We start from the raw sequence: 12,387 nt of genomic DNA, 5'->3' as shown, positions 1-12,387 counted from the left end.
AGGCCGGTGTGGGGGCACAGGTGCAGGGTGGGCGGGGCCCAGGGGTCTTGGGGGGCACCCAGGCCCCTCCCTTCCCACCCCTCCTCCCTGAAGGCCTTCAAGGGAGGGTTCTAGATGCTGAGCTTCTGAGCTCCCACTCTACCAGGAGAGGAGCGGCCCAGGGCTGGGAGTAGCAGAGACGGAGCAGGGCACAAGGCCAACGTGGAGGGAGGGCACCCCCCCAGGGGGGTTCAGAAGGCCCTCAGAGAGAGGGCCACATGACCCAAGAAAGAGCCCATCCCCCAGCTCGGGTTTGGCACAGATTCCCCAACAGCCCTCTCCTGGCTCTTGAGTGCTCTCCTCTGGGTGGTAAGCCAGGCTCCAACTGCATCCCGGGGGGCAGCAGGGAGCCTTCTCAGTATGGAGTCTTTATAAAGTCAGAGAGGCACAATGGTCGCCCCTGAGGGCAGCCCACAGGGCTGGGGCCGGGGGCGCTGCCGGGAAGAGTTACCTGTGAACATCTCCTTGGGCACCTTGAAGGTGTCGATGATGGGCGTGGTGATGCCGGCCATGGTCCCAATCATGCTGCCCAGACCCAGGTTGATGAGCATCAGGAAGAACATGACAGACCAGAACGGGGAGGCCGGGAAGTGCGTCATGGCCTCAGTGAAGGCGATGAAGGCCAGCCCTGTGCCCTGCACGGACTGAGGACGGGGTGGAGGGCGAGGGCTCAGCGAAGCCCACACCACTCCTGGGAGCCCCTTGCTTCCTCATCTCTGCCCCTGCAGCTTTAAGAATAACGATTCCCTCCTTCACAGAAATCCCTGCCCCCACCTAAATCTCGTCTTTGGCCAGCGGGTCTCAAACTTGAGTGAGCATCAGCATCCCCCCCTCCCCCAGGGAGCAAGGTACCGTTTCAAGAAGTTCACCTGTGGGATCTGGGAGCTATGAGCTGTCTAGGGATCCCAGGTGATCTAGATGAAGATGCTTATATTTAGCCCAGCCTGAGACCCTCCTCCTCTAAGAAGTCTTCCCTGATGGCTCCAGCCACAACTTTGGGAGCATCCCGTTCTGAGCTCCAGACTTTAAGGTAGTGGGCCCAGCCTCCAGTGCCTAATGGAACTACACCAGAGCCTTTAAAACACCAATGCCTGAGTACTCCCCCCGCCCCCCCCCCCCCGGAAATGATCATTTGATTGGTCTGGCGCTAAAAGCTGGGGTATGTGGGTTTTATTAAGTCCCCGGGGGACTCCAATGGGTAGCCAAGGTGGAGAGCCACTGCACCCATGCCTGGGCCCCTGCTCACGGGGCAAGTGACCACACACCGCCCACGGAAATCACTTCTACGCTGTCCCGTAGGGACCCGTGATTGTGGGGAAACACCTCCCCCAACTGCGTGAGTGTGTAATTCTTGTCACTTGGATGTTATCGACGACGGATCATATAAGGAAGAAAAACTGGCTCCAATCCTAGTTTTATTCAGAGGACTGGGCCATGCCCAGGAAAATGGGGCAGGATCTCACGGAAGGGAGGCGCCCTTTGTGCTGCCAGTCACCTGGGGGCAGAAACCAGACTGGATCGTTTGCTCTCGATCACATGGGAAGAGGCAGAGGGTACAGGACACGGCTCCCTTAGCGTTAGTATAGTGCCAGCAGCATGCAGAGGACTTCACATCGAGCTCAGGCATCAGGACAGGGAAAGCTCATCTTCCCTAGCTTCATAAAGAGGGCAGAGTTGGCCTGGGCTGAAGGGAGCTGGCTCTGCCCCATGGAAATCTTGGCACCAGCTGGGTCCCAAGACCCTGTGGGCATGTCTCTATCCTGTTACCCCTACTAACAGAACAGTCCCTTTGAAAGTTTCCAGCTGTGCAAGTGGGAATAGAAGCAAGGTGACCAAACTTGGGCCTGAGCATTAAGGAGGGAGCGGTAGTCACCTGCTCTGTCCCAGGGACTAAGGGTCATTGCGGCAGTGGGAGCTGCAGTGAGTGGGGACAGCCGGGGGAGGGAACCGAAGCATCAAGGGGTGACTCAGAGCATGGGGACTCGAACCCTGGCTCCCCTTACTAGCTGTGAGACCTTGAGCAAGCTCCCAATTTACAGGCTACATAGCCGCAAAATAGGGGGCCGTATTAATACTCAACTCACAGCACTGTCGTGAGGGCCAGAGGGGACAGACAGCAGAGCGCACTCAGTAATGGAAGTGCTTCTTTTCTGTGAGCCGTGTACAAAGCCTTGTTGCAAGTGCATTATGTATGACCGTGACCCACGTGCAGGAAGCCTGTGCAACACATCTGAAAGTCATTCCGCACGATTCCTGTGATCTCTGGAACGTGTGTGTGTGCCTCGTGCCAAAGGTTTGGCTGAAACCTTTCCTCTCTCCCTCCCTGGACGCATCACGGGTCCTGGTTTATCAAGCAAGCAAATGAGTCCCTGGCAGCCTTCTGAGGCCTGCATCCAGGCTCCAGCCACCCCTGGCCTGTCTCTGGGTCCCACACTCCCACGTATGCCTTCCTGCCCACCCCAGGAAGGGCAGCCTGCCTCACACCTTGTCCAGCTCGTCCTCCAGGAGGCAGGGGTCGAGGCCCAGAGCTGAGAAGTGGTCCTCCTTCACGGCCATGATGACTTTGTACATCTCCGTGTAGTCCTTGGCAGTCAGGTGCGAGAAGTTGACGTGTGGAGGGATGAGGTCCCGGCTCAGGACATTGGTGTGGAGGTACCCCAGGATTTTCTCGGCATTCCTGCAGCACAAAAAGGGGAGGGCCAGGTAAAGAGGCAGGAGTGGGCATGGTCCCTGAGGCCCCTCCCAGACACCCAGGAAGGAGCCCACATGGGCCATCGACAGAGACATCTCTGAACCCGTCCCTGGGATCCGGGGCCGGGGCCGGAGAGAGCTCCTCTGATGTCCAGCCATCAGCCCGGGGCAGATGGGGACTCTGCCTCCGTAGCCCGCCTGCCCCGCCTGGGTAAGGTGGACAGGGAGAAGAAGGGACAGCAGCCAAGATGCCACCTACTCGACCACACATTTCTCGTTCATGATGTTGGCCTTGAAGCCCAGCACAGCAAACACCACGAGGGTGGCCAGCACCGAGGTGAAGAAGTTAATGAAGGACACCAGTGCAGCATCGAAGTGACAGTTGTTATCTTGCTTGTTGTAGCTGGAGAAGGCGATGACACCCCCGAAGCCTAGCCCCAGGGCAAAGAAGACCTGTGTGGCTGCCTCCCGCCACACCTGGGGGTCCAGCATCTTGTCCAGCTGTCGGGGGAGGACGAGAGACACACAGATGATGGTTTTATTCACGCACAGTGGCGCTCCCACCTCGGCCCCTTCCTTACCCTCACTGGAGTTCAGAGGCCGCATGGCATGGTGGGAAAGCTGTGGTTGGGTGACCTTGGGTTTTCCCCTGACCCCTCTGAACTTGAGACCCCCACGTGTATAACACAGATAACAAGAGCATTAACTTCAGAGGATTGTTGTGAGGCTTAAGTGAGATAAAATAAATGCTGTGTGCTTACTCAGTAACTTCTCAGTTCATTTGAACTGCCACCTTTGCTTACCATGGAGCTATTATACTGAGGAATATCTTCAGGGCCATTAGGTATGATGTGTGGTGCACAGCTCGAGGGAGGGCCATTCATTTGGACTATAGTGTGAATGGTGCCTCTTAGAGTTGTGCAGTGTACAACCTGCACAACAGCACTAGAGAACTGAGAACACGAGTGTTTCCCCGATACCTTCTCCACTTCAAACCATGAAAAAGGACACCAGCTCCTCCCTCCTGCCCACCTGATCTTCTTTTCCCAGGAAAAAAATAAGGGCCCCATGTTCATTCTTGCACTTCTACACGTTCTGGGTCACAGAAAGACCCTTCCCCCCTCCCACCCAACCAACTTGAAGCACAGAACCCAGACACTTCCTAGAGAGGGGAAACCCCCTTCCTGACCTTCCACCTGCCTTCAGACCTGATGGAACCCTGCACCACAACAGCCTGTAGAGGGTATGGGGCAATTCCCAAAGTGCTTTTCGTAGCCATTTTCCTTTTACTGTTTGCCCCTCAAGACAGGGACCGTGGCTTGGACCCAGCACGGGGCTGTAGAGTTAGATGGACCCAGGCCTAAACCTGACGCCCATCCTTAAATAGCTTAGAAGGGTTAGAAAAATGACAGTGCCTGTTTTATGAGCCTCAGTTTTCTCATCTGAACAATGGGAGAAATAATAGAGTATCCCTCCCACGGCAGTTGTGAGGATCAGATGTGCAGCAACAAGTAATGCCTGGCACATAAATAGCAAGTTAATCCTGACAAAGTGACTCTGACTTGGTCAGGACAGGTTTTTGGGGTTTTTTTTTGTTTTTTTTTGTTTTTGGTGGAGGGAAGGAATTACTGTTCACATTTTGAAAGAGTGAACAGACACCCCAAGGTGAAAATTACTCGCTCGGAGTTACTCGAGTACAGATGCTCTGATGCTGGCCCCTGACACCCTCCTAGCACCCCCCCAGACCATATCCTCCTGCGCCTGTGCTGCTGAGGTCAACCCAAGTGACCGAGGAGGCAAGGAGGTTCTAGAGAGTTTGCTATCCCTGCAGGCACAAGCCCGAACTGGTCCTGTCCTGACCGCCCCTCGCTGTGTGCCTGTGGCCAAGTCCACTCCCCGTGTGCGTACTGAGGCCTTGGACTTGAGGCTCCGCCCAGTGCTATCTTACAGCCCTAACGCCCAGGATGGAGGCCCATCTGCCTGCCACCTCAGCAGCTCCCTAGGCACAGTTGAGCGCCTGGAGTCACCCCACTGGCTGAGAAGATGCTGGCAAGCTTGGAGGGCTGGGAGAGGCGCCCCCAGGCTCACCCCAGCCTCGCCCCAGGCTGGGGAGGAAGAGGAGGACGACGGTGGTAGAGTCTTCAGGGTCAGTGCACAAAGGGAGGCCTGGCCGGCGAGTATGTGTGTTCTGGGGGCGATTAAGTTCCCCTCACCTTGCACAAAATAAAGTCATCTTTGGTCCACCAAGAAAACCCAGAACCCAGGCTTTAAGGAGCTAACAGTACCCTACTTCCATGAGAAGGGGACACCTTCCCCATCCCCTCCCTGTCTCTGCACACTCAATAGTAACGTGTTGTGGCCTCCCTGTGAATATGACACGCAGCCACTCATCCATCAAACACGGGACACCTACTGGGGGTCAGGCCGGGGGCTAAGTGTGGGGACCCACAGAGAGTAAGAGCAGGCAAGGTCCCAGCTCCTGTGGAGCTGATATTCTAATTGTCAAATGACCCCACAAACAGATGTTAAGTTGCAAAGGTGACAAGGGCTGTGAAGGCCAGGACCCAATACTTGGTCGGGGGGAGGCGGGGGGTTGAGCCAGTCAGGAGGCCAGGGACAGCTTCCCCTGAGGAAGGGATCCTCGAACTGACATCTGAGAGGTAGAAAGCGAAGTTAAGAGGGCAAGGAAGAGCATTCGGACAGAGGGAACAGCGTCCGCTGAGGCCCCGAGGCAAGGCAGGACAGAGGAGGGCGTGTGAACAGAAAGAGGCCAGGCTGCCTGAAGCAGCAAGGATGAGGCGTGAGAGGTACAGGTGAGGCTGGGGGGCAGAGGAGTCAGATCAAAGGTCTTACCGGGCTCCCAAGAATGCACTTAATCCAGGGGGAAAAAGTGATCAGATGTGCATTTCTAACAGAAACCAGAGCCAATGAGGCAGCCCTGTTAGGAAGCACCTCTGGGGTCCAGGCAGGGTAATGATGGCCTTGCCTAGGGTCAGGGTGGAGAGATTTCAGCAGGAAAAACCAAGTCGACCTTCGCTCTGGACTGGAGGTGGGGGGATGCTGGAGAGTCAGATGCCAAGGTGACAGCCATGCTTCTGGCCTGCGTGCCTGAGGGGGTGGAGATGGACACCGAGGAGAAGGGGCAGGTCTTGACGGGGTTGGAACGGTGCCGATCGAGACGTCAGCTGTAGAAATGCTGAGTTTAATGTGTCTTTATGAGAGGCGAGAGGAGATGTCAAGTGGGCGGGCAGACAAGTGAGCCTGGAGCCCAGAGAAGAGAGGCTGAGCCAGAAATGTAACTCATGAGGTGCAGTTGTGCGGGAAGGAACTGAAGGGCTCACCGGGGTGGGGAGAAGAGGCAAGCCAGGGGCCGGGACAACATCTCCAAGTTCAATGCAGCAGAGAGGGAGGTGCAGCAGCCCAGACGGGAGGAAGCACAAGAGAGGGCTGGCTCCGGAGGTCACAGGACACAAGCCTGGCTGGAGGGGGACCCAGGCTCCCGAGAGAAATATGCTACGGTGAGCAGGTCATGGGTGGGCTCTGTCGGAGCTGTTCGGGAAGCGATGTGGCCAGAGTCACGTAGATGCCAGGAAAAGTGAGAAGCAGAGGGGAAGAAACGAAGGCAAAGCAGATAATCTACTCCTTGGAGAAGCTAGCCGGAACGGGAGGAGAAACGTGGCAGGTTCGGGCCATCAAGGAAGTGTGGCTTTTTTATTTGGTATCTTGTTTTTGCTTTTTTAATTTTAATTTTAATTTTTGAGAGAGAGAGAGAGACAGACAGCGAGTGGAGGAGGGGCAGAGAGAGAGGGAGACACAGAATCCGAAGCAGGCTCCAGGCTCTGAGCTGTCAGCACAGAGCCCGACGCGGGGCTTGAACTCACGAACCGTGAGATCATGACCTGAGCCGAAGTTGGACACTCAACTGACTGAGCCACCCAGGCGTCCCATGTGTTTGTCTTTAATGCAGTGACTTGATATGTAAAGGCCGATGGAGGGCAGGGGATCTAGAGGGGAGGGGGTCTGTCTTCCACAGGGAACCCTGGAGCTGCTCACAGAGAGCGCAGGACAAGAGAACAGGATAGGGCAGCTGCAGGGTGGGTTTGTATGTTCCGCGTCTGTCTCTGAGGGGGTTTCTGTCTTGGCGGCTCTGTTCACCCCGTAACGCAGAAGGCTGACTCACCTGTTAGGGGTGAAGCCGGCACGTTCAGACAGGCGGAAGAGGTTTAAATCGGTCACAGTGGAGCACAGAGAAATGGAGCAGGGTTATCCCACATTGTCGAGGGTCCACTGTGTTTGCAATGTCGTCTTTACAAAAAGTAGGACAGACCCACGTTTCCTTACCTAAAAGCCCCAAGGCCAGACTGGTTTTGAAACTCGGGCTCTTCTTCCTAACTTTATTTTAGAAAGGTAATATGGTGCATATGCCACACAATTACATAATCCCCCAGCGGGGTCTGGGGCAGCACCCTGTAATCAAACACATTGGTATTTCTGTAGCAGAATATGAAAATTCACACCAAGTGAATCAATAATGACTATAAATAGCCTCACATCTGTTCAGGTCATTTTGCCGCCAACTGAGTTCCGGAAGAAAGAAAAAACAACTTTTGTTTTTCAGGGCTATTTGGATTTTGGCATTGTGAGTAAGGAGACAGAGGCCTGCGTGGAAATTTGAAGATTATTTTAAACAGGAGAACAAAATAATCGTTGTCCCAACGGGGCAAGGACCTTTGTACCTCCCCTCTCCTGGGTGGGTTTTTAAAAGATCCTCCCAGGAGGTTCTAGAAATGGGTGGGGGGATTACTTATGCCTGGGAGGTATGCTGGCATTCACTGATGCTAACCAATGATCATTCATGACAGTTCTACCAATCAGCTGGAAACTGGGCACTTCCCAAAATGGCCGGGCTCTGGGCGGTCTGGTGAGTTCCCACCAGGAAGAAGCACCAGATTTTGTGACAGAGGGTAGGTTGAGATGGACACCGCCCTGGCCGTCCCCCTTGCAGGCTGAAAAATCTTTGATGGTTCCCCACTGTGTGCTGAAAAATCTTTTTCCACTCTTTGCTCCTATCTCCGAATGCAGCAAACTAACTCTTCCAAAGCCCCGCAGTCTCATACCTCTGGCCTTTGCCCAGGCTGTTCCCTCTGCCTGGAATTCCGCTCCTCTTACTCACATACCGGTGAAACTCCTACTTCTTTCTTAAAGGCCAGCATAAATATCACCTCCTCCTTGAAGCTTTTCCTGATGCCTCTGGCAGAGCTAGTCACAGCCCTCGGGCTCTTGCAACTCCACTCAGTACCTGCATTCCAGGTTTATATGTCTGCCTTCTGTTCAACACTCTGTGTTTCTTAGGGGTGGAGCCCATCTCCTGTCCACTGTGTAAGCAGTGTCTGACACACAGGAGAGAAGGAAAGCGTTGGGAGCGAGAGAGAGAGAGAGAGAGAGAGAGAGACGGGCAAGGCTGCTTCCTCAAGATGAACTGCGCGGGAGGGACCACACCAGGCGCTGTGAAATTGTACCCGCCTTTCTGTGCTAGGATCAGGCTTCTAGGACAAGAAGATCCTTAGGGCTTTAAACCTCTACTTTCTCAAACATGGCTATTTTAATGCTGGCTTCCTTTCCTTTTCTTCTCTCTTGCTTTTTTTTCTCCCCCTCCCCCACTCCCACCCTCCTTCTTCCTTCTCTCCCTCCTCCCTCCTCCTCCTCCTCCTCCTCCTCTTCTGGTGATTCTTTCAGTTTTCATCTACATCAGTTATTACCAAAGTTTTTACAAAAGGGTCTGGACCATCTGTGAGGTCCAAACACATGTCATTGTCAGGATTTTCATCACTCTCTAAGCCTCAAAATGGGTAAATTCCTAGGCCCAGCCACTTTCAGGGCCAAGTTCCATAAATGGAGGCAGCCACACCCTAGGGAGACCACCATAATCCCAAACTGCACCATCAGAGCTGACCCTGTAACTTGGGGGACAGACTCTCCAAGGACAGGGTAGGCAAGTCTTATATGCAACGATCTGGGATGGGAACAAGAATTTTGTTTATGTTTTTAAGACTGTATCTATTTGCTGTTCTTTTCTAATTTTTAAAAATGATGGCACATTGATTGCAAAAGGTACAAAAGGTGGAGAGGAAAATATAACGAGCCCTCAGGTACCCATCACTCAGTTTCAACAATTTACCAACATATGGCCAGTCTCACCTCCTCTTGCCCCATTCCCCATCCCTAGATTATCTTGAAGAAAATTGGTGGCTCCAAATCTGATATTAATGAGGCCCCAGGAAACAGTCTGTGCCAAAGCTTGACCTTTGAGGACACACGTGCCCTGTGTGAGCAGCCCCTGGGCACCCCTCCAGCCTGCAGCTTGGAGGGGCTCTCTTGCTGATGGAGATGACCAGATGCCCAATGTTCACCTGCGGGTAAAGTGAGGCAGGCACCTTCAGGACTGTTCAGAACAACAGGAAAGCCTGGTGTTCCTTGAATTTAAAGGGGCTCTATCAGGATTCCTGGGGTGCTGGTGCATAATTCCAACAAGGCCCCGATCATGGGGTCTACAGAGGATGAACCCGCGGCCAGACCTCAGGAAGCCCGATGTCCTTGCCAAACATCAGGATGTGACCGCAAGAGGAGAGGTGGGGAATGGGCTCTCCCTACGAAAAGACAAGGCTCGCGCCGTCCTTGGGGTGCCTGCCCTAAAACACGGCAAGAGCTTCCTGCCATTTCCTTGGCACGAGGGCTGAGTCACTTCCTCATGCAGAGAGCGAGGTGTTTCACGCATTTGACTCAGCGGCACAAAGATGCTTTTGGAATCCACAAGCAGCCCCTGAGCGCCTGGCCTGACCTGGTGCGTGACTGGAGCACACACACCTTTGCTCCTCAGCCCTGCCGGGCACCTGCCGGTGCAACAGCCAGCTGGGGCCGCGAGACACCAGATGGCACTGGAGCGTCGGGTTCCCAGCGCCCAAGAACAGTGTCACCTTCACGAGGGAGATAATAATAATCGCTACGGCTTACCATGCGTTCTCTGCGCACCGGAAGCAGGTCCCCCGCGCTCTCCCGACAAGGCTGTCGGGAAGCCCCCGTGGTTTGCCCCATCTTGCAGCCGAGTAAACGGAGTGAGTTCCCACAGGGATCTTGCCCTCCGACCACTGAGTGACGAGCCGGGATCTGAACCAGACTGTCTGGCTCCAGAGCCCGCCCAAGGCTGGCTTGCCCTGGTCATCCTGCCCAGAAGCCCTCCTCTGCTTGTGGAGGTCAAGGAGCTCTACCACTGATCTCTGCCCCTGGGCCCTCAGTGCCTCCCAGGACCCCACTTCTCTAAGGGTTAACACGTACCCTTGACCCTGGGCCAGTCTGGCTCACGGGTGAAGACTGCTCATGTGTCTAGACCCCAGACGCGGTGAAGCGAGAGGCAGATGCCCAAAGCTGCACGTAGCTGAGGCTGTGCCGGGCCCCTGTCCCGGAAAACCGTGTGCTCTCATCTCAACTGATGACACATGGTTTAAAACTCAAAAGGCACAAAAGGGCACTGTAAGGGCTCCTTTACCCCACCCGTATCCAGACACTCAGTTCCTATTCTTGCGTGCCCTTCCAGTGATATTTTATGTGTATATCAGTAACACACACACACGCACACACCCCAACATATATATCTGCGTGTGTGTGTATTCCTGCCCCCAGTCTGACACTTCCTCATCGTGCTGAGTTAGGAGCCCACAGAGTTCTGGGGCTTCTGGCAAGCTGCCCCCCTCAGCCCCTGCCCACTCTCAGCCTCGTTCCCACAGTGTGCCTAAGGGACCACTGGGCCTGGTCTCTCGGTCCCAGGGCCCCGTTTACCTCGGCTGCTGCAAGGTTCCCACGACTCCTGGGTTGTCCTTCATCCGGACTTCGTCTCAGGATGGCTGGGTCTGTCCCCTGCTCTGACTCACGCCCTGCCCCTCCCTAACTGCCTGCACCCTGCCACCGGCCCCTGGAACTCACAGTCTGTCACCCCCACTCCCCCATCTCCACAAGCCTTCCCTGGATGCCCCCTCCCCCATGCCTTCTTGCTCCCACTCGGTGGTTCTCCAGCCTGGCCACACATCAGAATCACTGGGAGCTTTCAAGAGCTCCTACTACCTGGATACCACACCTGGGGATCCTGATTTTCAGTCTGTTGGCTGGAGTCTGATCGGTCGAGGGTGGGCCCGATCCGGAGGCCTCCCCTGCAGCCCTCTCGAGTAGAGGCTGTCCTCTTACGCGCCCAGGCTGCCATCGGGCCTGGAGGCGGACAGCGGGCTGCCTGTTCCTCCAGGTCGTTGTCGCTATTCCAAGTACACTGTCTCTGTCCGCTCTACAGCTATCATATTTCTGGGTCCCTTCGCTCCTCCCTTCCACTGAGATCGTCCTTCACCCCACTCCTAGGATTGTGCCATAGCCCCTGTCATATCTAAGAGCGGTGCGCCACCTAGGACCTCAAAGTCAAGGACCCTGAACCCTAGAGCACCGTCTTCCCAGCTCACTCCTTCTGGTATCTTGACTCCAAAAATTCTTCACCCGTCCTGGGACTATCTGCCCTTCACCACCCCCATCCTGTTTGTAGCACAGCTTCCCTTCTTCATTGGCTTGGTTGATGGTCCATCATTTGGTTGCTCCCTTGCTACCCTCTTAACTCCCCTGCCGCCTCTCCCCATGGTCATCCCTTGTTATCACCTCCTGACCCTGGTGAAGTCCAACCAACCTTCCACCGACTCTGGGCCTGCCCCCAAGCCGCTAAGCATAGCTGGAGAAATCACGCAGGGCGCACCTTGGGACCTTCGATGAGTTATTTAACCTCTCTGTGCATCAGTACCTCCCCCGCCCCCTGCAAACTGGCTAAAATAACACCTGCCCTGAGGGTTATTATGAGCTTCAATGAGTGACTGTATGTCAGGTGCACGTAACGGTGCCTGGCACATGTAAGCATCATCCACTGTAAAACACATGATTGTTCTCAGTATCCTTCCAACTGTGGGAAATAGCGTGTTTTCAGAGGTGTTAAACTAGGGGGAACTGTCCAGCTTGGGACTGGAGAAGTGTTAGCCACGCCATGCTGGCTGGCTTCACTGCACACTCGTGTGCCCCCTGACCGCCAGCCTGTCCTCCGTGCCGCCCACACTCCCTGTCTCCTGCACGGTCACCTCACACTCGCTCCTCCTTAGGCGTCCACCACGCTCCGCCATTCGGACTCTCAACTGAGGCCCTTGCTTCCTCCTTCACAGAAGAAAATGACACGATAGGAAGAGAGAGCTCTCACAATGAGGAGCTCCTCACCACAGCTTCTCAGCTGCCAGCCCCTGTGCCCACCGGCTGGCCCTTGCCTCCTGTTCCTCCCCGATGAGACCAACTCCTCCACGTGGGCACTGGGCGCCCCCTCCCTGCTCACTCAAGGACTCTGGTTCCCCTCCACCCGAAAGCATTGATTTCCCACTCTTAGTTTTTTGTGTTTTTTTTTTAAGTGTACCATTTGGGACACCTAGGGCGGCTCAGCGGGTTAAGTGTATGACTTCCACTCAGGCCATGATCTCGCGGTTCATGAGTCTTGAGTTCGAGCCCCGCATGGGCCTCTCTGCTGTCAGCACAGAGCCCACTTCGGACCCTCTGTCTCTCTCTCTCTGCCCCTCCCACACGCCCACTCTCTCT

At 55.0% G+C, this 12,387-nt stretch overlaps 1 protein-coding gene across 1 annotated transcript in view; it reads right to left on the bottom strand.

The window, feature by feature from the left end:
- Nucleotides 1-12,387, bottom strand: part of SLC6A17 (solute carrier family 6 member 17) — a 127,880-nt gene that overhangs the window by 5,930 nt on the left and 109,563 nt on the right. The window contains 3 exon segments of the mRNA XM_042953329.1: nt 491-683; nt 2,524-2,716; nt 2,990-3,231. Coding sequence (XP_042809263.1) covers nt 491-683; nt 2,524-2,716; nt 2,990-3,231 — 628 coding nt within the window.

Source organism: Panthera leo, chromosome C1 (assembly GCF_018350215.1).
Source record: "Panthera leo isolate Ple1 chromosome C1, P.leo_Ple1_pat1.1, whole genome shotgun sequence".
Taxonomy (NCBI): Eukaryota; Metazoa; Chordata; class Mammalia; order Carnivora; family Felidae; genus Panthera; species Panthera leo.
Note: the sequence above shows the minus strand (reverse complement) of the source record. Positions and strands in the feature narration are given on the sequence as shown.